This window comes from Zeugodacus cucurbitae, chromosome 5, assembly GCF_028554725.1.
Source record: "Zeugodacus cucurbitae isolate PBARC_wt_2022May chromosome 5, idZeuCucr1.2, whole genome shotgun sequence".
NCBI lineage: Eukaryota > Metazoa > Arthropoda > Insecta > Diptera > Tephritidae > Zeugodacus > Zeugodacus cucurbitae.
Window position 1 is genome coordinate 64,402,586 of NC_071670.1, and position 27,014 is coordinate 64,429,599.

At 32.0% G+C, this 27,014-nt stretch overlaps 2 protein-coding genes across 3 annotated transcripts; one reads left to right on the plus strand and one right to left on the minus strand.

Moving 5' to 3' along the window:
• Positions 1–475: 475 nt before the first annotated feature.
• Positions 476–24,972, plus strand: LOC105208785 (programmed cell death protein 4). Of its 2 annotated transcripts, none has more exons than XM_011178818.3 (5): positions 476–1,383; positions 9,524–10,715; positions 10,859–11,286; positions 11,432–11,571; positions 22,785–24,972. In XM_011178818.3, the coding sequence occupies exons 2-5, from the start codon at positions 9,911–9,913 to the stop codon at positions 22,855–22,857; spliced, it is 1,446 nt and encodes a 481-aa protein (XP_011177120.2). In that variant the 5' UTR covers positions 476–1,383; positions 9,524–9,910; the 3' UTR covers positions 22,858–24,972. The 2 variants fall into 2 exon arrangements, with proteins under 2 accessions (XP_011177120.2, XP_011177121.2); XM_011178819.3 differs by lacking the exon at positions 476–1,383 and adding an exon at positions 7,063–7,202.
• A 1,011-nt stretch (positions 24,973–25,983) lies between these two features.
• LOC105208784 (mediator of RNA polymerase II transcription subunit 20) lies at positions 25,984–26,995 on the minus strand. Its single transcript, XM_054230554.1, has one exon. It carries the CDS (start codon positions 26,846–26,848, stop codon positions 26,102–26,104), a length of 747 nt encoding a protein of 248 aa, XP_054086529.1. The 5' UTR covers positions 26,849–26,995; the 3' UTR covers positions 25,984–26,101.
• Between the last annotated feature and the right edge of the window lie 19 nt (positions 26,996–27,014).

The window sequence follows — 27,014 nt, forward strand, 5'->3', positions numbered from 1 at the left end:
ATTTTATAAAGAATTAATATAAATTTTTTACTCTGATCCACCAAGGTAATATATATATGTAAAAAATTTTGAAATCAGTGGCAGGTGATTTCATAAATTATGTGGCAACCGCGTGTGAAGAAATATGAGAGAGCACAACGGCGATTGAGCAGCGAGAAATGGAAAAATCACGAAACGAGATAATAAAAACAAATTTAAAAGGAGAAATAACGGAAATGTTTGAAAGGGGAAATTGCAGAATTATTTATTATTCATGTTTTATATGGAATACGTAAATTTTTTAATGTATAAGACAATTGTTTTAATAAATTATCAAATTAACGCTTAAAAAATTGATTAAATTACAAAATTATTTATTTGCGCATTCCCCCTACCACTGACTCAGTGTTCCATTGAGAGCTTTTCCGTGATACTTTTTATGCAACCCTGCAATCGTATGATTGAGGGGAACACAACAGACGGTTAGCAGCTTTGTCGCAATTTCTACAGCGAACAAACGATTAATTGGCCGCAAGCTGAATAGTTCTTTAAATATTTGAGCGCTTAAAAACTGTGAATTTCTAAATTTTGGATTTTCAACTTGAAAGTTTTTCTTGTAATTAATGTGCTGATAACAATTGACTAAACACTTCAAATAAAGTACTGGTGCAGTTGAAGTAGAAGTCGATAAGTGTTTGCTTTTGATGCGCAAAGGCAATAGCGAAACCAATTTGTGTCTAATTCGCTAGAAAGTCACAAATTTGGAAAAAGGCAACAAGGCATTTTTTTATTGCATTTTCACTGAAGTGCGTATGTGTTGTTTTTCGCGATTTGTTTTTCCCCCATCACTTGTCAAAAAGTAAGAAAATAAAACTTTGTTAAGAAAAAATTCTTGTAAAAAAAACTTAGAAAAAAAAACAAAAGTGAGCTTCAAAACTTGCCAAAAATTATTTTCCATTTCGCACTGACATTTGAAAATTACATTCTTCAGCATAAAAACTGCATACATTGCGAAAATCCAATTGGGAAAATTCCTGTTTTACCCCTTGCTGTGTGAAACGTTAACTTTATGAATACTATTGAAAGAATTGTGCAAAAGAAAAGGGGAAAAATAACTGAACAGACTGATTAATATATAAAAAAAGAACTCGAGTGTCTTTGCGATTGCTTTGAACGAAAAATTGCAGTAAATCGGCAAAAATCGTTATTTAAATGTGTATATAGTGCTTACACTTAAAAACTTTTGTAAAAAATAGACAAATCGAATAATAAATCACTTCGCTTACAAGTCTCTTAGCCAGTAGCCAACTAATTGGTATACTGGGGTACATTGAATGATAAAATATACAAAACTGATTTTCCAATAAATTTTGGAGAATAATTCTTCGGCCGCAGGAAGAGAAGGTAGGTACAACTATAAAAGATATCATACGGTTTTAATTTTTTGTTCTTGTAACAATTTATAGTTTATTTTAATGTTCTTGTGCTGACTACGGCATGAAATTTAGTGTTTGGATTTTTCTAGAATACAGATACCTAATGTTGCCATCGTGGCCATAAGCTGTCATGTAGCATACGAAGCAGTTTGTGCTCCTCTTTGTACATAAATAAATATCAATTATGTATTTACATACACACATATGCTGTGTTACGAGTTGATGTAATCTATTTGTATCCAGTTCACTTCATTGCTTAAGAATTTTTTCTTATGGGAAATATTCAAATATATCACACAAGTATTTCGTTTTATTCGTGAATTTAAATGGACATTAATTTTTTTAATATGCTGAAACTGTATAGAATTTTCTAGAATATACCTGGAGTGTATTTGCAGCCACACCACCAAATCGAATTGGAGAAGGGCGACAACAATTGTGTTATTCGTTGCCTTGTCGGTTGTTATTTTGTTATTGCCGGTCTACACGACTGTTGTGCTGCGCGATAGGCGAGCACATGCACACAAGAGCATATTTAAAAACGTTTATGGAAGTAAATAGATACATAATAATATACAACATGCTAAAATTATATATATTGCTGTTGTTGTTGTTAACATAGTTAGACCTGCAAACAAAGCAATTGCAACTGCAGCAGACGAAGGCAAAAATTTTGAAATTTAATAAATACACAACCATTTGCAATAAATGTTCTGCTTATCGATGACTGAAAAATAATTTGGGTTTTCTACAAAGTTATTATTAAGTTTTATGGTTTGTAATACGTGCAAAATAAATTTTATTGCCAAGTCAGGAGTGGAAATGCAGCAAAAGCAATTTTCGTTTGCAAAATTATATTTCCAAATTCTATGACAATAAAAAAAAATAAAATTTCGCTTATATTGCATTAAAAAGTGTCTCTAAAATCTATGCAGAAAGATTATAAAACTTTATATTAAAAAATTAAATTTTAATTAATTTCATGTTATCAGATCAACACGACTTCTTACAAATAATTAAATCTAACTAGATTTGTATACTCGTTAACTTAATGAAAGTGAAAGTTAAAAATTGCGCAGTTAAAAAAATATTATGTACACTTATCTGTGTGAGTGTGTTCGTGTGCTTCACGTTCTATAATTATGCATAAATAGTTTTAATGTGCTATCTGTGATTATATCAATATCAAACAAATCGTGTAGATATTTTTTTTGTTTTGATACGTAGTAGCATAATTAGACAAAATCGTTTAAGATTGTTATTTTGTGTTTACGTTCTTGTTGTTTGATTTTTAATTAGTTTTTATAGTTAAATAGGCCAGCTACTAATGAGATGCATAATTATTCAAATGAATATCATATACTTGAAGTTGTTTATCGAAAAATACCAACAATTATGCATACCTAACTTGTTTAATTGTGTATAATCAAGCGTAATACATTGTTCAAGGTTAGTAATAATTTTTACTTTACGGTGCTTGGAAAATTTTTCTTAAATTTTTTTTTTTAAATTATAAAAATCTTTCTATTTAAAAATTGAATGCTGGAAAATGTAAGAATTTTTAATTTTTTTAGTTAAAAATTTTTTAAATTTTTTTATTTAATTTTTTTATTTAAATTACATTTTTTTATAATTTTTATTTTTTTTTTTTTATTTAAATTACATTTTTTTATAATTTTTATTTTTTTTTTTTAATTTTTTATAAATATTTTTATTTTATTTTTTTATATTATTTAAATTTTTTTTATATTATTTAAAAATTTTTTTTATATTATTTAAACATTTTTTTTATATTATTTAAATTTTTTTATATTATTTTTAATTTTCAATTTATTTTTTATTTTTTTATTTTATTTTTTTTTTTATAATATATAGCATCTCTTCACATTCTTAACATAATAATATATGAAAATTTTCGCTAAACTGTCTAATATTTCTATTCAAAATTTCTTCCGCTTTCAAAGCTTATCTTAGAATGTTTTAGAACTATGCAATTGGCGGCGTGTATTTAAAAAATATTGTTTCTACATTTTGCAAAAAAAAAAAATTAATAGCAGTGCTTTCAAAATAGCATTTAATCACCAATAGAATAAACAAAAAACATATTTCTTATCCAGAGCATTCATAAATTTAATTCTGATTAGTTATCTGCAAAAGAAATTGGGTCACAATTTCAACAACAACACTAACAAAGTTCTGTACCAACAATTTTTTAAGAAAATATACAATTTTTCATCAATTCTCTACACCTAGATATGCCATATTTTTGTGCTATTGTTGTTATTTACCTTAATTTTTTGTATATTCTGATTCCTATTTATATTTTAGTTTTCTATGCGTCTACACTTGTTTGTAGTTGGTTTTTTATTTTATTTTTATTTTTTTTTTTTGTTTTTGGTAGTGGTCTACGTGATAAAGTTGACGGCGGCACATGGTCGAACAGCGTACACACCCACCAACAAATTCATTTGTGATATGAATTGCTTATAATATGTATGCATATAATTTTGTAATAAAATGTTTTTAGTGTATTTTGCTTTTGCCTACATTATCTCAGAATATGAAGAAAAAAATGTAGAAACGAGAAACGAAAAAGAAGTATAATAATAATCACATGTCACAAACAAACAACGAACAACATAACATAACAAATAAAGCGTTGTGCGCATGTACATACATAATATATGTATGTATATTTCTAAATAATATTAAAAAGGTAGCACTGTGTTGACCGAAAAGTCAATCGCAATAAACATTTTTAAGTAGATATATGTGTATGTATGTCAAAGTGTGAAGTAATATTTGAATATACTATGTAATGAGTAGCAACAAAACGTTATTGGCTAGCTTTCTATAGTATCCACAGAAATGGCAATAAGTTTGTGGCGTCTAATCTTTGCCAGCTACCCGCACCACACACCTACAGCCAGTGGCGGTGATTTGAGTCGAAAATATGCGTGCGCTATTGCTGGCAGCGTTCCATTTGGCGCACAATTCGTGTTTATTTTCATTTAAACTTTTAATCGATGAAAACATACGCAATCAAACATACGTACATAAATAGAATGTCGAAAATGCTTTTATTTGCGACGCACTTTTCAATGTTTTGACTGCAAGAATGTAAGAAATATCTTATTTAACGCTAAATAAAATGCTTCAAAGCGTAAAAATTTACTCTATAAAATCATTCATTCAACTCTTGTGGGAATGCAATCGCTTTTGCCCGCCAACCAACATATTATGCTTTTCTACTGTGGCAGCCGCCTGCTATTTCTTATTACATCTGCTTCAAATTCCCGGTGTTTAATTTTGCGACGCAGTTTCATGTTCCAACAAAATCTCGTTTGCCTGCTAATATCCTGTTGTATTTATGTAGGTATGTGTTGCTCTAAATTGCTGGAATATATTGCCATATATGTATGTATAGCTAACACGCCCAATATCCTTTATGTACTACATAGTATGTTGTTGCATACAAAATTTCAAGGTCATGCGCTGTGCGTACTCACATTCTTGCAACATACATCATCAAGCACATACTTCAAATTCCCTTTTTATATATTAAATACTCCCCTAAGTGATTCCTGTATATACAGTGACACCAAAAGAGCGGCTTATGAGTAGAATATTTATGTACAGTAAGATTCAGATTGGTTAGATTATTGCAAAAGTACAATGGCTTCTAAAATGTTTTGGTGTTGCTGGTAATCAAAACTAGGAAATTTATATAAAGCTGACCTCAAACAAACCAAAATGATCCAGCTTCAGTATTAAATTATCTTCTATTTGAAAAGTTGCGAGTTGTATTATTTAAACTACTTGTTTTGCAACTAAAAGTCAATTTTTTTCTTAAAAAAGTGAATTTTTTTTTCAAACTTCGAAAAAAATTGGAATTTTATAACTTCTTCGGTATTATTTTAGTTCATAAAGAAAAGAAACTTATAAAAATTACAAAAAAAATTTGGTTCGACTGTTTCAGATGCATTGCACGTCCTCCATCACAGGCACCGATCAAGTGCCGACTCCAGGCGCTCCAGAAAAATACTTACAACTTTGAAAAAATTTCAATATTTTTTAATAATAAATATTGTTTTTTAAGCCTTAAATATAGTACACTATCGTCTTAAAATTCCGTTTACCGCAATCGTTCCCTTCCCTTTCAAAAAAAAAAAAAAAATTGCCAAAAAAAAGGTTTTTTTTCAGCTTCTAAGCAGATCACTGCCTTAAACTCAAAATGTGTTTTGGAATTTTCAAGTGGAGTCTTATTTGTCTAATCAGAGAATTATTTCGTACTTTTTCATACCCTAATTTTGTATGAAATATTTGGGGATATAAATCAGGGTTCGTTCGTGTTTTGTAAACTCGACTATGTCAAACATATTCTTCGCTTTGAATTTTTAAATTTTAAATTTAAATGGATTTATCTTTAGTAAGCTTCCATACTTCATTTATACTTTGTGGCTCATTTCGTAGCTTTTTTGAGCATCATTTCCATATTTCAAAAAATGGTGTGTGTACATACATGTATATACATAAATAAATATGTAAAACTATTGGAGATCATACCCTGGTGGAAGGCATGACAAGTTCCGCACTGTTTCTAATTTCAAACTATAATCCTTTTCTATTTTTAATATGCTATGAATGGCGAAATATTAAAAAAAAAAATGTTTTAATACAGTTTTAGACACGTTAATGTCAACTTCGTCGAATTGGCACATTCTATAAATAGACAAAATTGTTTTGTTCCTACAGGGTGTGTATACCGGAGTACCTTGTTGTTGTTGACATGCGATCAAAAACAATTGTTATTTTTGTTGTAACCGGTTTCTGTTTGCCATTACCATGTTTTAACTGAGCGCATAGCCGCTCGTTTCCCGCCTATCCCTGCTCCACATGTTCCCGACTACCTTTTCCACCCTTGTGTACGCGCCCCAAGCATTCTGTCGCACTCAATCTTCCAGTCCAATTTGTCTGATATATGAAAATACATACATATGTACATACATATATGTATGTTTGTATATATTCTGTTTGCGCTGTGCCTGTTCATTTGGTGCTCTCTTGTCTGGTTTTATGTTCATTTCGCCCGGTTTAACCTTGAAAATTCGTTCGTTGCTGATATGTTTTGCTTTCATTACAATGTTATTTAATTTTCGTATTTTACTTTTATTGCCTTTTTGGTGGTGGCGCTGCGTTCGTACCGAAAAATATTTTGCGTCTTAATTTGTTGTGTAAAAGCTTTGCCTGCTGGACTCGGTATCAGTCAGCCGGCAGACGCTTCTCAAAAATTTCACGGTCACTACAAACTTTCTGCGTGCACCTGCCCTGTCGCCTTTACCCGTAGACCTATGCTTACATACATATTTATATGTAAAAGATTTACTTTCGTTTTCACAAGACTTTGTTAGACTGGGTGTGTCTAGCATTAACCTCTTTTCCTTGCTGGATTCATAGAAGCTGTAATCACGTTTTCATATGCATTTGTGTATGTAAGCACAGGCGTTATTATTTATAGTTAAATACATTTTAACTTTTATAGCAAAATATTATCTTCTCTCTCTCTTCTCTATCTCTCCTTTCTATTTCCATGCTATTTACAAGAAACTGCGCAATATTTTTAGAATTATCCACTTTTCCAAGTTCCACTTGCCATCCGCTCAAACAGCAATTGTCAGTTATATTTGTGTTGATTGTCATGACGGCGCGTTTATCATAGTTACAATTGTCGGCTCCCGTGCGAATTCGTAAAACTACATAATTTAAATAGAATTGTGGTGATTTGTGGTAGGTCAGGTCGGATGTGCGATAACTTGTACTATTTATCTAAGTATCTTATTTAAATTGTTTATTAGTTGAATATTTATTTATTTCCGTTTTAGATTCTATTATTTTTTCTAATTTTATTCGTTGTTATTAGCTTTTTAGGTTATTAGTGCTTCTTCCAGAGCAATTTCCAGAGTTGAAGTTGTTCAAAGGTGTTTTGGAAGTGCGTCATGGCGTTTAAAATACATATGTATGTAATATTTTGAAGCTGTAAACAGTTTCCAATCAGTTCGTCGGGTTTTTAAGATTTATCTTTCTTTTAGATTTTTTGGAAATAAAATGTTTGCGAATGGGTTTTAAGCTAACCTTAAAAGATGTTGTAAAGTGCTTCTGTCCAGATATTCGTATGTAATTCTTGGTTAATTTCATGCATACATTATTTCAGGATTTTCACGTGCCACCGATTGATAGTGTAAGAGTTATCTCATATTTATTGCTTTTTTTCGATTTTTGGAAGGACGTCTTATATAAAAGTTCTTGACCGCATATAAGACCAGGTTGTGCTGAAGATGGTTCACGATCTCACGATAGTTAGATTTTATGATTGCCATTTCGACATGGTACATCTCGACCAAGATGCATTCCATGGCACCATAGGCGGGTCTACATTAGCGAAACGGACGTGGATTTCTAGCTGGCCAAGGACTTTTAACTTCTCAAAAATATTTGTGAAATGATTTCCAATTAGATTGGATCAACAACAACAGCAACTTGGTGAACCAATCCTCATTAATCTTTATAACAATTATTGGTTTACATTGAATCCAAATAAAATACAACAACAACATTATTGTATTTTATATAAGAGATTCCAGGAGTTGTAAATTTTCGGTTCAGTTTGATTAAATAAATTGCGACGCAATTCAAATCATAATAATCACATATATACATACAGCCAAACATACATAAATAAAACGTCATTCTTGATAGGGGGTACTCGAAGTACTATGTACATATTTTTGTTTTGGAGCTATAAATAAACTCCCGATAAGTTCGTTTAGTATTTATTTATTCACGTAATATTAGTGTTGTAGAGAATTGCAATGCTTTGGGTATGGGATACTTTGATATTGTCGAAATTAATGAAATTAAATTTTAGCCTTTGAAAAGTATTACTTTTATATAAAAAAATAAATAAGAATTGAAATAAAAGCAAATTTATATTTCTGTATTATTATATATAGAAAATTAATGGATATTGGGGAAAATTATAACTATAAAATTTTTGAAAATTATTTTTTTAATTTAAATTATTATGATTATTATATAAATTTTTTTTAATATTATTATTTATTTTTACATTTATTTTATTTCTTATTGTCCATTTATTTGTTTATTTGTTTAGTCAAATACACCTTTATTTTATTATACAAATAAAACTACACTTGGCAGACAAAACAAATAAAAGAATTATTTATGAATCGGCATGCCGGACACCTACTTTGATTTACCAGACAGCACCGGTGTATGAGCACACAATACATCTGAAAGCTTGCCAACTACGACGCACTTCTAAGGCCTTAAACTCGAAACTTAAATGGATAGGTGTGTAAATAGAATGTAGTAGTTAAAAACAAACCTTCAACTAGTACTTTGGCTTTAAGTGCATGGAGGTGCATAAAATATCTTTGCAATTGGCAGCCAGTCAGTCAGTCGGTGCATTCGAAATCTAAGCCGTATTATTTGTACATATGTACGTGAATATATAAGTATGGTTGTTTTTGCGGCAACTATTGCCCAGAGTTGTCTATACCTTCGCTATATATGCGCTAGTCGAAGATCTAGTGAGTCAAGATTGCCTTCACTTGACGTTTTCTGGGTATCAAATGACGTTGGAAATCATTTGATAGTCCGGATTGGTTGGCTGGTTTCACGATTTGTGCTCGGTGCATTGAACGCGGCTTTTGCAAGTGCACTTGCAAACATATTTGCATTTAGAGAGTGGCCTTTAGCGGCGTATTAAGTATTTACACTGGTCATTTGTTGACTGGTTTGTAGTAATTTAAGGTCGTAATGTGAAAGAACTGTTCTATGCTAAGGTCAGAAAACACTTCATTATTGAGTGATTTTTTTCAGTTTTAGGCTAGAATTCTCAGAGTATATTTTTAAACTCGTTCACTAGTTTGGCTTGCAGCATTTTCTTCAAATTGAAGAGTTTCTGTAGTTAAAAAATCATCAAAAATAACTTTAAAGTTTCAAAATTATTTTTAAAATTAATAAAAATTCAATTTTTTTACAACGAAATCAATTTTTAATTTTTGTGTTTTCACTTTCCTTTTCAGCTATAGCGCTGGATTCCTAATACGCCCATTGTGAAGCCCTAAAGGTTTTGGAGCTTGTGAGGTTACGAAGACCATTGCAGCTTTTGCAAACTCCACCTTTAAGCGCATACTATTATTATAAATTAACTGTTTTCTAAGCACCTGCTGGAAAAGTACAAGTCCATCCATACGAGTGTTGTTGTATACTTGAGTGAGTGAGTGAAAGTTGTTTGCCGTTGAAATTGTGTGACATCAGAACATAACTGCATACTACATACATATATTTATCCAATACGAAATATTATACGTAAATAAGTAAACCATAACCACTATAATTTAACGTACTGAACTCAGGCGAATTTAAGAAAGTAAAAGAAGAAAAGAAAAGAAAAACTAATATTAAACAAGATGGATGTTGAAACCGCCCAACAAAACGGTAATGTGGACTCACGTGAAAGTTCCGTTGAACGTGAGCTCAACGATGAAGTGCAGGCTGTGGAGCTGAATGGCTCATCGGACTCGGCGAAGAGTTTGAATGGGCTCATGAAGAAGCCGCTCCCCGTTGGCGATGGACATGATCGCATCAAACGCAAAGCCAAACGTCTAATACACAGACAAAATAGTCGTGGCGAGACGAATGGTGCGGCCAGTGCAGCGCTTGCTGCTGCACTCAATAACACCACGGGCAGTTATGTGGTGCCACATCGTCGCTGGAAGAATAGTCGTCGTTCACGCAACGGCCATGGACGTGGTTTGCCAAAGAAGGGTGGTGCCGGCGGTAAGGGTGTTTGGGGTTTGCCCGGTTCGGAAGCACTCGAAGAAGTGTACGAGGATGAGAATGATCCCAACTATGATAGTGAATGTAATGATAAGAACATCGAATTGCGTGAAGTTATTCCGGAGGTGACACCGGAAGAATTCTTCAAAATGGCTGAACCAATTGTATTGGAGTATTATGAGCACGGCGATACCCATGAGGTGGCTGTGAGCTTTGACGAGATACTTACCGGTCCGCTGCGACCATATGTGACAAGCGTTGTGGTTGAGATCTCAATGGATCATAAGGATTCGCAGCGTGAAATGACATCGGTATTGATATCCGATTTGTATGGACGTGTCATAACCGGCAAGGATATCGAGAAAGGTTTTGAAATTTTACTAGATAATTTGCCAGACTTGACGTTGGACACACCGGACGCGCCTACTATATTAGGTAAGTAAGTAAGTGAGGTGGTGATGGTCACGCCAAGTGCGACTCCATGTCTTGTGCCATGTTCGCTTTTGTCTACACAGTGTTGTAAATGCTTTTTTGCAATCCATTTTGCTTGCATTCACAAATAAATTTCACACTTGTAGGCAATTTCCTTGCACGTGCCGTCGCCGATGACTGCCTCCCACCCAAATTCGTCACAAAGCCGACTGATCTCGATGCACAAAGTCAACACGCTGCGGCTGCTATACGCCGTGCTGACACCCTACTGCACATGAAACAGGGTTGGGCACATTTGGACAATGTCTGGGGCATGGGTGGGCCATTGCGACCAGTCAAGACCATCACCAAGGAGATGACTTTGCTTTTGAAAGAGTATTTGTCGTCACGCGACATACAAGAGGCACATCGTTGTCTACGCGCACTCGAAGTACCACATTTCCATCATGAATTGGTGTATGAAGCCATTGTCATGACACTCGAATCCCTTAGCCAGACCACCGAGGAGGCCATGTGTGAGCTCCTAAAGTCGTTGGATGAGGCATGCTTGGTATTGCCAGCCGGTGTAGAGCAGGTGCGTACAATAATTAGTGAAAATTAATTTTATTATAGAGAAGATAGTTTTTAGTTCAGTAGCTTAACAAAAAAATAATTTATGTTATAAAAAATTAGTTTTTCAAATTTAATTGTATTTTCTATGTATTTTCTCTATGACTTAGGGTTTCCTGCGCGTATTCGACGATATGGCTGACATTGTTTTGGATGTGCCACTTGCATATATAATATTGGATCGCTTTGTAGAGCGTTGCAATCGTGCTGGTTTTATAACCGACAAGATTTTAAGTAATATGCCCTCTAGGTGAGTTTTTAAAAACTTATTATATATTTGCTACTTCTATTTATATACCAATAGCTGTAAATTACTACTTAAATATAAATTAATAGTAGGCTCTTGTAGTGAAAATTTATTGCACTCATAAAAAACTGCAAGTGTTAATTTAAGTTTATATTTAGGCTCACTGACGCTCGAAAGTGTCTACAAACAAACTGATAATGTGGGTACTTTCGCATATGTTACTTTGGTGATAGCTATTTAGGCCGCGCTACTATTTCACTATTCAATTTCTTATCAATGTTTGCTACACATGTTGTATTTATATACACAAACCCTGTAGGAAATCGTGAATTAAAAACTAAATTCAAAGTCACAAAACTGAAACATAACCTCCAAAAGCGTGTTGTTCATCAAATTTTCTATTCTAAACTTCCAAAGACTAAAATTTCTTCCTATAATATGCCACTAGTGCGCCTTTTTTCATATTTTCTCTGCAGGGTAAATATTTACAGAATTATTTTGCAACAATTTTGTTGACCTACATACTTCGAACAAGCAGATGCTAGCAAATACAGCTGCTATTTTTGTACACATTTATAATCTAGCTGTATTATGGTCATATATTAGGTTAATATTTTGATTTTTTTCACCACACGTGGTACTTCGTTGTGTGCACATAAATTTTAGTTACACTATCTTGCTAGTAATAAAGAAAAGCATAGGCGATTGACGTAGTTTTCACTTCATAAATTATTATTTTTACTTCAACATATTGTAATGGTGAAAGTAAGAGTGTTGGAAAATTGATTTTATTAAGCTAGTTCTTTATGCCTTTAAATACATTATATAATAGTTCTATAAATACCATTATTTGATATGAAAATCTCATCAAAAAACAATATAAATACGATAAATATTGATCAAAAACTACTTATCAAATCAATCAAAGGTTTTATTTCATTGCAGAAATTATATTATATAATAAATTATTTCCCTCAATTAAGCCTATTAATTATTGTCATCATAAAGTTATCTAAACGATTACAGTTATTTTGGCGGACTTCATAATAACAAAGCTTATCAAAGTCTATAGTAATCTCGCTTGATATATTGTATTAATTGAGATCAAATCGCTAATTGATTAAATAAAGGAGTTACATGTAACTCTAAAGCGTCGAAAAATCATAATGGTTTCATCTCTAGTTTTGCTCCCGAAATAAAATGTAAATTCTTTTTCCATTTCGAACACGAAAATTTACAGAAAGTTAAATTTTATTAAATCAAATCACCCTTGTAATCAACCTTTTTGGCTGAAAAGCTTGCAGTAACAAAAAATGTGTGACATTAAAATACCTTAGTTCTTTTCCGGATAATTTTGTTTGAAAACTATTTTCTGAATTTAAATTCAATTAATAAAGTCCAAATTTGATTAGGTTTCTAATAGCATCGAAGAAAGTAATTATGAGAAAAATACGTTTAATTTTAATTTATGCTTCGAAGCTGGTGTTTATTCGATCGAGCTTGGTATATAGGCACTTCGAAAACTGTCTTACCTTCTAAATAAATGTTGTATTTAATTTTTAAGACCTTTAGATTGCATTAAAAAAGGAAAAATATATATTTTTAAGTATAGAGTTGTGAGAGTGTTTTAGAATTATTTTTTTAAAAGTTTAAAAAACGTTCGTATTTTCTTCTGTTCGTGAGAAAATCGAGTTTTCCAGAATAAAAAAAGTCACAATATAAAACACTCGATTTTTTTTATGCAAAAATATTGACTGCGTTTTAGTATTTCAAAACCTGTATAAATTCTGACAATTTTTCAATATTTTTAATTGCTCTACTTCTTAGTGTTACATATTTTCTAATATGGATCAAAATTATTATAGTTTGTTACAAAATCACTATATAATGGAACGATTTCAAATCCGCACAAATAGTATTTAGTATCCATTTTCATATTACGATATTATACATTTCAATATTATACAATTACCGAACCAATTACTAATTTCTAATTTTGTCATTATACATATTTATATATTTTTTTGCCATCTAGTGAGCAAATGTAAATTAGCGCTTTGTTTATTGACGTCGTGTCGCTTTAGTTCACAAAACAACAGATTATACATACAACCCTGCACCTGTTTATAAGTACATGCAAAAAAATAATAAAAATATTAGAAATACTAGCGCAATGAAAGTAAATAGCGCTGTGTTTACATAGATGAAACGCTTGCATTTGCCGGCCGGCCGGCTTTTTGCTTTCGATCATTGTGCTCATTCCGAATTCTGTGTACAAGCAAATATTTTTATTTTAATTGTGCTTTCAAGCAATTATAAACTGACTTACATAAGACCTCAAGGCATAATTTGTTGTGGTCTAGCACACTCACTGAAATAGAATAGAATAGTACTAGAATTAGTAGTTTAAAATTTTCGACATTTTCGCTGTTAAATAGCAAAAGTAGTAAATATGTGCATATCATATATGTAAATATGTATGTATTTTATATACTTTCTATGTATGTAATTTCGTTCTTCGTCGTTGTTATTATTATCGCAGAGCCGATTGCATAATCATTGTGCACTTTTTTTTCTTATATTTCACCGGCTATTTGTTGCCATCATTGTTGACTCGTTTGGTCGTTCGTTCATTCGTTTGGCCTCCATTTGTACCAACTCGTCACGACGCAACTGGTTCGTCTTGTTTGAACATTTATAGCTTTTACTTTTTTTATAATTTTTTTTTTTCAAATTGTACATACATACATATATTTTTTCTTCTTTTTGCATATATACATTTTCTCTTACACTTCTTTATTTTACTTTTTTCGATACGTTTTTTATTTCCTTTTTTCATTTATTCTTTTCTTTATTCCTTCGTTTTGTTTCGCCAACTCGCTGTGGCTTTTGTTTATTTGCATTATATGGCTTTGAGCACGTTTATAAACATATTTAATTTTCTGCTGCGCAATTTTTGTTATGACTTTCATTTGCTATCTGACTCTGGTGGCTTTGCCTTAGATGGGGCACGGTGCAGAAAGCCAGCGGAAATCTAGATATACATACAATCAAGTATATATGTACACACATATCTACATAATGTAAATACACTTATTTGCCTGTACGTGCGTGCGTGCTTATTTTAAAAACAAACAAGTCTCTGCGCCTATAAGTATGTATGTATGTATGCATTTCCTTATAGAATACTTGTTTATGGCTTGTGTTTACCCGCATTTTTGCCGGTTTATCACTCAATTGTCAAAGCTGCCTGGTGTTGCTCTGATATACAGTGTACATTCAGTTATATACACATAGTTATATACTTCTATATATTCATAATTTATATAAAGAAATGTATTTATATTGCAATAAACAATCACTCATAGCAAATGTAATCCTATGAATATTCCCTTTTTATAAGCGCTATTAATTCAGTCGCCTGTCGCCGCTTTTCTTAATTTTTGTTTATTATTAGATTATAAGAACAACAACAAAATTAATTATAATTGAAATAGTTTTATTAAGTGTCAGGTAAATATTTTTCTCACTTTTGTTCCGCCAAAACTTAGAGAGTGCCAAATCGAATTGTGATGCCTTTCAGAGGCAAAAATGCACTTGAAGGCTTGTCATAGCCTGCCTTGAGGTTGATAGTCTCTGGCTAATTAAAAATTTGTCCCAGTACTTATTGGTAGATTGTATCACCAAATAATGTTTGTATAAAGTGAGGTTATGCTACTTATGTGATGTATACTCGATAATAATAAAGGTTTATGAGTACAATACTTATTAAATCTAGAGCCTGGACCCGCAGATAATTTTTCTGAACCCGAAATCGACCTCTGAGTAAAAAGATTTTTTAAATTTATTCATCGTCTACCTTTTTTAAGTGTCCGAAACCTTCAGAATTGTTATTGCATGGATGTACAGTAACTAATACAATAGTATATCTAGCAATATTTTTTAATTAATAGCAGTTTTATTGTCGTCTGATTTATTAAATTTTTTACGATCGTGTTTGTCTTCATTGACCTCTCATGGGTTTTGTTGTATTTATGAAAGTCAATATAGATTCTACACTGTAATATGGTGAATACTAAATGTATAGATACATATCGTAAATATTTTATTAGACGGATGCCATGAAGTATAAATATAAGGAAAACAAGTAAGGAAGGGCTAAGTTCGTGTGTAACCGAACATTTTATACTCTCGCAATTTATTTATTTAACTTTATTAATATTATATAATACTCAGTTTGACCCACATATTCGTCATATATATTGTATAAAGTCCATTGAAAGTGGGAAACCCCCAATATTAGGTTAGAAGCACCGAGGTCCTCGTGTTCGATATATGGGGCCTTAAAAACCTTTGGTCCGATTTCGGCGATTTTTAGAATGGGGCTGCCACACTATTAACATAGTATTTGTGCAAAGTTCTGCACCGATATCCTTACTAGTACTTACTTTATATATCGTAAAGTAAACGAATCAGATCGTCTTCAAAGTTCTGGTATATAGGAAGTAGGCGTGGTTGTGAAGCGATTTGGCCTATTTTCACAACATATCGTTGGAATGTAAGGAAACTATTACAAACCAAGTTTCATTAAAATCGGTCGAGTAGTTCCTGAGATATGGTTTTTGCCCCATAAGTGGGCGACGCCACGCCCATTTTTCATTTTGTAAAAAAAAATCTGAGTGCAGCTTTCATCTGCCATTTCTTATGTGAAATTTAGTGTTTCTGACGTTTTCCGTTAATGAGTTAACCCACTTTTAGTAATTTTCAACCTAACTTTTGTATGGGAGGTGGGCGTGGTTATGATCCGATTTCTTTCATTTTTGGACTGTATTAGGAAGTGGCTAAAAAAACGACTGCAGAAAATTTGGTTTATATAGCTCTATTGGTTTGCGAGATATGTACAAAAAACTTAGTAGGGGGCGGAGCCACGCCCACTTCCCCAAAAAAATCACATCCAAATATGGCCTTCGATCCTACGATCCTTCATACCAAATTTTATTTCCATAGCTTTATTTATGGCTTAGTTATGGCACTTTATGTGTTTTCGGTTTTCGCCATTTTGTGGGCGTGGCAGTGGTCCGATTTTGCTTATTTTCGAAAGCAACCTTCCTATGTTGCCAAGAAATAAGTGTGCCAAGTTTCATCAAGATATCTTAATTTTTACTCAAGTTACAGCTTGCACAGACGGACGAACGGACAGACAGACATTCGGATTTGAACTCCACTCTTCACCCTGATCACGTTGGTATATATAACCCTATATCTAACTCGTTTAATTTGGGTGTTACAAACAACCGTTATGTGAACAAAACTATAATACTCTCTTTAGCAATATTTGTTGCGAGAGTATAAAAATAAAAAATGCTTAAGGTGAAAAGAATTGATTGGAAATGAAAAAAATATTTTTTCAAAGTTAAGTGCAGGTCGTTGAAAAATTCATAAAAAAACATTTTTTTTTTTTTTATTTAATTTTCCAAAAATTTCAAAACTATCAATATTTTTCCAAAAAAAAATCTAAAAATTCAACAACTAAAATTTATAGTGATTTTTATGAAATTTTTAATCTTATAAACATTGAAAATTTAGTAAATTCAAATATATTATTTTCAATTAAAAATTTAGATATTTCAAATACAAATCATAAACTTGCAAACCTGCCACGTTGGCCCATGTGACAAGCCATAAACACTTACATACATACTTACAAACTTATGCAATAACATTTAGCTTCGAGTGTTGCGAGGAAGCTTTTCATAAGGTGCAACAACCTGCATGTGGTTCAAGATCGCTACGCAAGCTTTTCGTATACGAATGCAACACCACAAACCTCCAGCAGCTGGCGTTTAGCGGCAAACAACGGACCGCCGGCCGTGCAGCCCAGTGCACTTTTAGCAAAAACCTCTACACTACTCGCCACCCCACTACACGTCATGTGCATTCCTGCATTTTTTATTTCGAAGCGAGAAAAGTGCAAGTGTGTGAGCGGCCGCAGTGTGCTGGAGAAGAGCGCGCTTCGAAAGCTTTTTATGCGACTGCAGTCGACCGCTGTCGGTTGGGGCGTGGAGGTGCAGCTGCTAGTTGCGCTAGCCGTTGTAGTTGTTGCTGCGCCACTCCCACTTTTTTACAGTTGCCAGCGACGCATTCTCATTTATTTTATTGACTCCAAACGAACACACGCAAAGTTTCAGCTGAAAGCTCCACACTCTGCTGCTGCTACTTGCAGCGATAAAGAGTGCATTTGTTGTTGCTGTATATACGTGATAATATATATAGATGTTTATATATGTACTTTTATTGTATGCGTTAAGTGCTTTTTTTGTTGTTTCTCGAGCATTGAGCACAATGCAATTCGCCTTGATTCAGGCTATTGCACTTTGGCACTTCAGCTGCAACTTGCAACTCTGTTTATATTATTATGCGTTTATCGTGATGTTTCCAACACGCATGTTTGCTATTAATAATGCATTTATTTACATATACTCATGTGTGCATTTTTTATTTGCTTGCGATTACAAAATTACTTAATGCTGTTCACATTGCCGAGTGAAATGTTGTAATATTGTTGACATTTCGAACTTTTATTTTTTTTTTGAAACGCGATCGTGGCAGGTGTGTTTACGACGAGTGAAAAAAATGGAAAACACTTGAAACACTCGCGTTTTTGTTGTATTAATTAACTAAAGTTTGTTGTTAATAAATTTTATATTTACGAAGAGGAGGTTTCTCTGAAGTACATCACTGGTTTTTTTATCGCAAATTAAGTTTGTTCGAAATTTTTCTAGGAATTATTTTTCTAGAAGCAATTTATATTTAAGATTGCTTATTTTTTTTTACCAACTCGATTTAGATAATAATTTGTTGTTTTTTTATTTAGCCAATATTCTTTTGACCCATGTTTTATGGTAGCTCCGTTATCTCTCCTTTTTGGGTAAAAAAGAACTTTGGAGTGGATTGGTAGATTTTCTATAGATTTGGAAATATTCATATTTGTCATGTTTTTAGTTTTTTTTTTCAGAATACTATTTTTTTTATTTTCTCTAAAAATTTGTTTGAGTTTGAAAAAATCAAGATATCAATATCAAACATGTTTTGAGTTCTAAAATGTATCATAAAAATTAAAAAATATTTTAAATACAAATTTCGAGCCTGAAAATGTATCCAATAATATTGAAAAAATATATTTTCAAACAAAATGTTTTTATTTATTTTTGTTGTTGTTTTTGTTTACCATTTTCTATTTCTTTTTGTGCATGAAAATGTATAAAAAATTATGAAAACAGATTTTAAATATATTTTTTGTTGTTGTTTTCTATTTCCTTTTTTGCCAGAAAATGTATTCAAAATATTGATAAAACAGTTTTAACTAAAATATTTTTGTTTTATTTTTGTGTTGTTTTCGTTATCTTTTTTATTCATATATTATAATTAGAAATCTTTAAAATTTCAAAATTAATCGCTTAAGTTTCATAAACCATTTTTATGAACAGTGTTTTTTTTTTTAATTTATCTCCCGCTTGCTCGCTCTTCCCGCCTTAATTTATATATTTTTTTATCGAGTGATAACCCCATTTTCTGTTATTTTTATCTGCAGCATTAAAATATTTTTTTTTTATATAAATAAAGAAATATAAATAAATTTTATCAAAATTATGTCGCGCGTGGTAGCACTTTATGTGATTACAAATCGTTTGCCTTCACAAACAGTACAGAGCGAGAAGGGAAGGTGTAGCGGAAAATGTATAAAAAATGATGAAATTTCGTTCACCGCATACGCCCACACAAGAAAATATAAACAATAATAATAACAACAGATTTATGGAAACATTTAAAAATACGAGAACATGAAACATGTTTTGGTTTTTAGCAGAAGAAGAAGAAGAGAAGCTAATGAGTATGTGGGTTTAGTTTATTTTCGAATATATCACAAGGTTCAATAACTGAAAGCTCTATATTTATACATATCTGAAAATTTCTACATAAATTTATTAGAATGACGAGAAATCCTTTTATAAATAAATATTAATTTGAAGATTTTGGTGACAAGGACTATCTTGATTTAAAAACAGTAGAGATGCCGACCATAATTAATTCTTTATTTATTTAATATATTTTATTATTTCGAAATTTGTTCGAAAAATTTTGATCTGGGAAAAATATCACTTTCGTCTACACCTCGGGTTTTAATCTTTGTCGAGGCGATCTCGAGTTTAACGAGTCCATTTGTGGATTTTATTTTAGACAAAATCGGTTTTCCGTTGGAATCGTGGACTTATTCTAGATCTTAGGTGTGTTCCAATAGTATCTTAAAGATCTATTACGATTTACCTAATCTCATTTTATGCCTGCCAGAGATTTCATTAGTATTTTTAACACAAATTTTATATATGCAACTGTAAATGCCTGGATTGGCTTTGTAAGCCCGCAAGGTTCAGTGAACTTAGCTTATTGGTATCCTACTTTCTTCAATATAATTGATTACATTGATCGCTAACACAAAAGAGCGATCAACAACGGGTGTGTTTCCCGTAATCTCGCAAACACATAGCAAAGCTTTTAAGTGTTCCATTTTCGAAGACCTTTTGTGGCTTAATTTTTGGCGTTTACAATAAATCAATGCAGTGAGAAGTTGCAGTGTTGCTTTCTTGTGCACCAACGGAGGGAAGGGGAACTACTTGCAATCAATTTGGATCGTTTCTTTTTGCTACTGCATTACCGGTTAGCCATTGCACCACAGCACAAAATCAAAATCGGCAAAGTTGTTACACAACAACAAAAAAGCCGAAAAGTTTGCCCGAAGGCACCAAAAAAAGGCGATCAGGCGATCTTGTAATCCTCGTTGGTTGATGCGGCGCGCGACGATGCGGGTGGTTGTCGACGGTAGTGGCAGCAAAACACACCAAGCAATAAACGGAGCGAAAACTTGTTTCAGCGCCGTCTGAAGCAAAATCCAAAAGCGACAAAGAATCAATATGAAAATACAAAAATATGGAGCTGCAACGAACTGAAAGAATCGCACAAAACGCGCAGGCGGCAGAAAATTGCAAAAAATGCTTTGCAGTCCGTGTGCGCTGCAGCTGTTTTTGCGCTCTTCCTCCTACTGTTGCTGCTGCTGCTCCCGCTTTGCTGCTCCATATGCATGCGTTCAGCTTGTCGCTGTCACTGCTGCGCGGCCCAACTGAGAAAATGAGGGAATGCAAAAAAAGGTCAGCGGGTGAATGAACTCACGACAAACACAGTCAACTAGCTGGGTAGCTAACGCGCTATGACTGCAGCAGTGTACGAGATGTAAAATGAGCTGTGCAAAATATGATGAGTTGCCGCTGCTGTTGCTGCACACGCAATCATGTCCGTCTAGGTGGCCATCGGCTATGTATTGTATATGCGTTGGTCGATCGAGCGACAATTTTATTTTTTTTTTTTGGAATTTAGGTTTGCATAGTCAATCAAAAATATTTATGAGGTAGTATAGCGATGTCGTAAAGCTTGAGATTATTCAGAAATTACGTAAATAGTAAATTCTGACCTGAAAAAATTCATTATATTCAGTGTAAGATTATTTTTCAATAATAATTTCGTTGTTGAACCGAAAAGTTATTAAAATAAATTGTATTTTAAGTATTGTTGCAGCTCTCATTGAAGTCAGGGGATCGAATGTATTCTTCAGCACCTTTAAATTAAATATTTTTCGTAAATAAGCCCGGTTTTTATTTGAAGAAATTAGATTTTGCTTCGTTTTTTGAGCGATATTGGTCTTTATAGTTCAAAAATATGTAATAATTGCCTACATGTAGGCGCAATATGATTTTTGATCGAAAAAATAATCATTATAACCTACTGGGACGATTTATGAAACAAAGTTGTCCGAAGGATCTCTATATAATAATACTTATTTTTACCGGTCATTCAATTTCATCTTTTTATTACAAGAGCGTCCACTATTCGTATTACGTAATGTCGTGCCTTGGACACACCTCACATACATAACTAGTCGCCCAAGAAACGGTCAAAAAACTTCATTGACCCAATGTTGCCACACACTATGAACTCCTCAATGCCACCGCAGCGCACTAAAAAGCTGCTTCATAATGCAGAACTCTTCGTAAAAAAATTATGTATCTGTGGGTTGTAAATACGTCAACGTGCCGAAAGCTTTCTGCTGTGAGTCCTGAGAAACCGGTAGTTTTTCGCTGCGACACGTATTGCGTATGTTGCAAGTTGCAGCAACCCACACGTTGCACGTTTCAACCACTGCAGTAATCAAAACAAACATATCCATATCCAGGCGCACTTTTCATTCATGCAACCCTAGAAGATATTGAGCTGAGAGCAACAACAATGACAGCTGTGAGAGAGCAAACCGCTGATTGAGTGTGTTGTATGTGTCGAAATGTCCGTTAGCTGGATGTATTAGTCCTGTATTGGTGGGCAGTAGTAATAAATGTGGGCGATGCGGGTCGCGTTTAGGCTTTTATAGTGCAAAATACGTGCGCATGCGATGACCGCGGTCATAAAATCAATGAAAATTGAAATCTTACTTTCACTTTTGATTTCATTGCATAGCTTGGTGGGCTTAATCTAGTCGTCGCATTTATTGTATGGTATACTGGGCGGCTTAAGAACGTATTTTTATATAAAAATTGAGGTTATGTTGCTTGAAAATTAATAAAAATAATATTTGGAGTTGTTTTTTACCAGCATAGCCTCTAGATTATTATAAGGAACAAAAATAATGAATTATTTGAATTATCACCAGAAAAAATTTCTTCAAAACGCACATAACCTAACTTCTATTGACTTCAATTTCTCTTCAATAAAATATTGTGTCGAGCTTCACATCTTCTAAACTCTGTTTACATAATTTCGAATCATTCGTTGGACAATATCGAAGTAGATTATAGAATACATTATGGTATTCGCTATATTGATTAATATTGTAAGCTAAAGATTATTTCCAACTTAAAAATTCTCACAGAAACTCATTTTGTAAATATGAATTTGTTAATAAATATTTTTAATCATATATTTTTATATAAATTGGTTCCCTCGAGGCTCAAAAGTCGTTAAATAACATTATTTAATTTTATTTATATTTATAGGTTAGGTTATTAAAATAAATTCCACATCCTACTTTTATTATATAATTATAGTTTAATATGTTTTCACAACAACAACCACATATAACTAATTTTCCATTATCTCCTTTTTACTCTTTGCAGAGGACGTAAACGTTTTGTCTCCGAAGGAGACGGTGGCCATATTAAGCCACAAACTATTCCAATTCGTGACTAAAAAGAAACAAATAAATTAATTACATATTAAACGCAAATACAAAAACATCAAACCACAACAACAAAACAACAACAACAAGCACTTTTTAACCACAAAATAACTGCATTCTTTCTACAAAAACAACAACAACTGACAAATGAAAAACCACAAAAACTTTAATCAACGGCAACAAAACAGAAAAACAAAAATGAAAAAAATAGTATTATCAACAACTCTAAAAATAAATAAAACAACAAGAACAAAAGCAAAAAATAAAATAAATAAATAAATATGGCACCGATTTTAAAAAATGAGATGATGAAATGCAGAAAAAAGCCTGAAGTGTGAATATTTTTAAAGCAACAACAACAAGTGTATAACAAAATATAGCAAAGCAGCAATGGAGAAGGACGTAGGGACGGGATAGTAGAAACTCATACCCTTGGAAATGCAAATTGAGAAAAAAAACTAAACTAAAAATCAACAACAACAACAATTAAATGTTTTTTGACACCTTCCATTTCCAAATGTTCCAACGATGTGTTGTAGCTGTTGTACACAAAAAATATATGTAACTACTACTATGTTTTGTTGTAGTTGTTGGAGCAAAAGAGAATAGCAAATAATCACAACAACAATATATATACCACGAAGGAAGCACTTACTCTCTGCATCATCATACATTCATACATCCAACAGACCGACCAACCGACATGAGTCCATCAATCACTCTTCTTGGAATTACTTTAAGGCATGTTTTTATGTAAACTGCTTTTTTTTTACTTGACACACCGAATGTAATTTTAAGTTTTCATGCTATGATTTGAATTCTCGCAAAATTTACTGTATGTACGTTTGCTGAAGTTTGAGTAAATCATTTAATTGCTGTATAATTTTTTAATTTGTAAAAATTTTTGTACAAATCAACAACAACAACAGAAACAACCGTAAACTTTATAAATATTATGAGTAGAAATTTGATGAAAGAGAAAAATTGAAATTTTTGTAATTTGCGCATTAATAAAAATCGTAAAAGAGATGAGTATAGCAAAAAAAATTTAGTATTTTTTGGAATCTTTCTCCTTGTCCTTCGTATATGTTTGAAACAATGCAGTTGATAATTTGCGTTTTGCAAACACGCGCAAGCCACAAATAAGCAGAAAAAAACCCAACAAAATTTTTTTAAATTGGTTTAAAAAACAACAAAAAATTGTTAAAAAACCAATAAAAATTAAAAAAAAAATCTTAAATTCATTTGTGGCGAAAATAAATTGTGCAAACACATGCTGAAAGTAAAAAAAAATTAAAATTATCGCAAGAAATTGAAACAAAAGCGAAATTGGTTTCTAAAAAAGCGCGAAAAAAGTACTATATTTTGGAGAGAAAGTGCAAAATGCATGCGCACAAAGTCACAAAGAGCGAAGAGCGTTTGCTCAGCTATTTATATGTAAGCTGCATTTTTTGTAGAAGAGAAGCCATTTTATTGCGTACACAATAACAGATACAAATTTACAATTATTGTAGTAACGTATTGGACATGCGAAAACATAATTACACTTAAAAGCAAAGAGTTTGCATAATTTCAATGCTACTCAATTTTAATATAAAAAAAGAAATCAATTGTATTTGTATTAATGGTGTAAGAAGAAGATTTTCTCATAAATTGTATTTTTAATAAACAAAGCTAAATTACTTATAAAAAATGCGTTGAAAAAACAACAGCAAAACAAATTTATAGCATGCGCGCATATTTCGTGAGCATAACAAAGAGTGTTTTTTGTTTGTTAAATGCTGCCTACTTTTAGGCGGTAAAATTAATTTGAAAGTTGTCTTAAATTGTAAAATGTATTATTAACATTTAATATTTATTTTTTTTTGATTAATTTATTTTATAATTTTCAACATAAAGTAGATATTTTTTATATTTTGAAACAAAAAAAATTAAATTTAAATTATTTTTTTTTATTAAAACTCTTTGTTATGCCAATATGAATACAGTTTTATGCAAAATACAAACAGCAGAAATACAAAAACAATTCATGTGCGCAGTTGTGCATTTCAAATTTCAATAATTCGCAAAGAAATTTTGAAAAAATGCGAAATTTCCTTACATACACTTATAAAAAAAAGCGAAAATTCACAAATATAAAAATTTTAATTTAGACAATATATGCATCTGTTTAAACAAAATAACTGAAAAACAACCATTTCAAGAAAACAAAAATATTGCTGTTTGCGAAAAAAAATATTAATGGAAATGTGCATACTTTTTTCTCAGTGTACGTAACATAGCCTTTCGAAATAACGAAAATCATATGACATTAAACAAAACAAACACTATAATTATAAATAAAAACATACAAAAAATATTAACTAAATGTCTTAGAAAAAATGCAAAATTTTGTGTAGAAAAAGTTTGGCGTAAGCGTGAAAATAACAGAACAACAATGTGGATTGTAATTACTGCATATTTCTTTTTAGTTTTTTGGAAACTTGTTTTACTTTTTTTTTAGATTCTATTGTGATAAGGAAATTTATGCATACTTTTAAATAAATTAAATTTTGGCTAGAAAAAAATTGGCTGCTTCTTATTTTTTGGTTTATTTATCTCTGCTAAATTATCTACTTAAAATTGTATAATGTTTATTGCGTTTGTAAAATTCAAAAAACAAGAAAAAATTAATTAATTAATTAAACAGCAAAGTAGATTGTAGGCTTTTTATTGCATACTACCGATAAATAACATACTATAATATTTACTTACTACTAATTATACTTTTTAATTAAACGTTATTACTATACATTTGCATATAACTAAATACATACAAGCATATATCTTTAATTATATATATATATGATATGATATAAAAATATGCATATGTCTGTTGCACATACATGCATACTACATACATAAATGTATTTCATACAAAATTACTTACCAAGTAAAAAAAACATAAATAAAAAATAAAGTTCGTACTACATATTGCAAATATTGAAGAATTATAAATGAAAGTGTTTTATTTTTAATAATTTTTAGGCGCATCGCAGACAATATGAAACTGAACCAAAAGCAAACCGCATTAAAAAGACTTGATTCGTTGTTTAAAATAAGGAAAATTAAAGTAGGAGGAATACATAAAAACAGTGTTTTCATTTATAAAAATTTTTAGCCATTTATTTTCATTTTTCTCACATTACAACTTCATCTAACTAATTTAAATAAATTTCTTAAAATTACCACAAACACAAATGCCGCTTATTAACATTACATTCGCATACGCTGATTGCCTCCCTGCATATTAGCTGCGGCATTTTGTGCGGCCGCTGCGCCACCTGCCGCACCACCGGCCACAGGCAACACATTTTGTTTGCGATAATTTGTGAAACTTTCCAAATATTGGTTAATCGTATCAATTGGCTCGTAAACATCATTCTGTTTGGGATGTATCTGCTGTTGGCCCATAGGATTCATTATTTGTTGTGAGAAATAACCTGGATACTCTTTGGCAATTTGCATGCCTAGGAAACCTTGCAATGTTTCGCGTATCATTTCCCAACAATACGAAAGCACCACACACGGACGGTATTCAATTTCAATGAGTATACCCTTAAAGTTTTCCATCATGGTCACGGAACCTAACTTTATAAGGAAATCACCATATTCGAAGCGCGCACCTTTTGATTCAATTTTAGTCTGCTTTTTAGATGTGTAGACTGAAGTCATTTTCAACATGAGTAAGTCGAATAGGTTGTCGGCCACTAGTGGTATTTGTTTGCCGGCACCGTTGTCTAATATGGAAAATGTGGAAGCAGGATATTCAGAATCGTGTAGTACGTGCACAGTTTTGGCTGGACCATGTTGTGGTGTGGAGATGTATGTTTCACAATCGACGAGGAATTGTCCAGTGTGTATAGCGCCCAATGCCAGCAGGCGTTTGGTAAGGTAGTCAATGGCTTGTGCACCAGTTTTGCCTTCTGGTATCTGATATGGCAACAACACAGTGACGCCCATTACTAAAGAATATATGGAAATAATTAAAGGAATATTTCTACTTAAAAAGTTTTTTATTTTAATTAGAAAATAAATTAAATATTTTTAATTCCTTTGCTGCAGTTTTGTTTGGAAACACAAATTTATCAAACACCGTGTAAACAAACAGCTGTTGCAGAGGAACAAA

Excerpts from the sequence above, each read along its gene's own strand:
- LOC105208785 (XM_011178818.3), top strand. The coding sequence starts at position 9,911 with ATGGATGTTGAAACCGCCCAACAAAACGGTAATGTGGACTCACGTGAA. Across the intron at positions 10,716-10,858 it reads GGACGCGCCTACTATATTAG|GCAATTTCCTTGCACGTGCC; the intron begins GTAAGTAAGTAA and ends TCACACTTGTAG. Across the intron at positions 11,572-22,784 it reads TTAAGTAATATGCCCTCTAG|AGGACGTAAACGTTTTGTCT; the intron begins GTGAGTTTTTAA and ends TACTCTTTGCAG.
- LOC105208784 (XM_054230554.1), bottom strand. The coding sequence starts at position 26,848 with ATGGGCGTCACTGTGTTGTTGCCATATCAGATACCAGAAGGCAAAACT.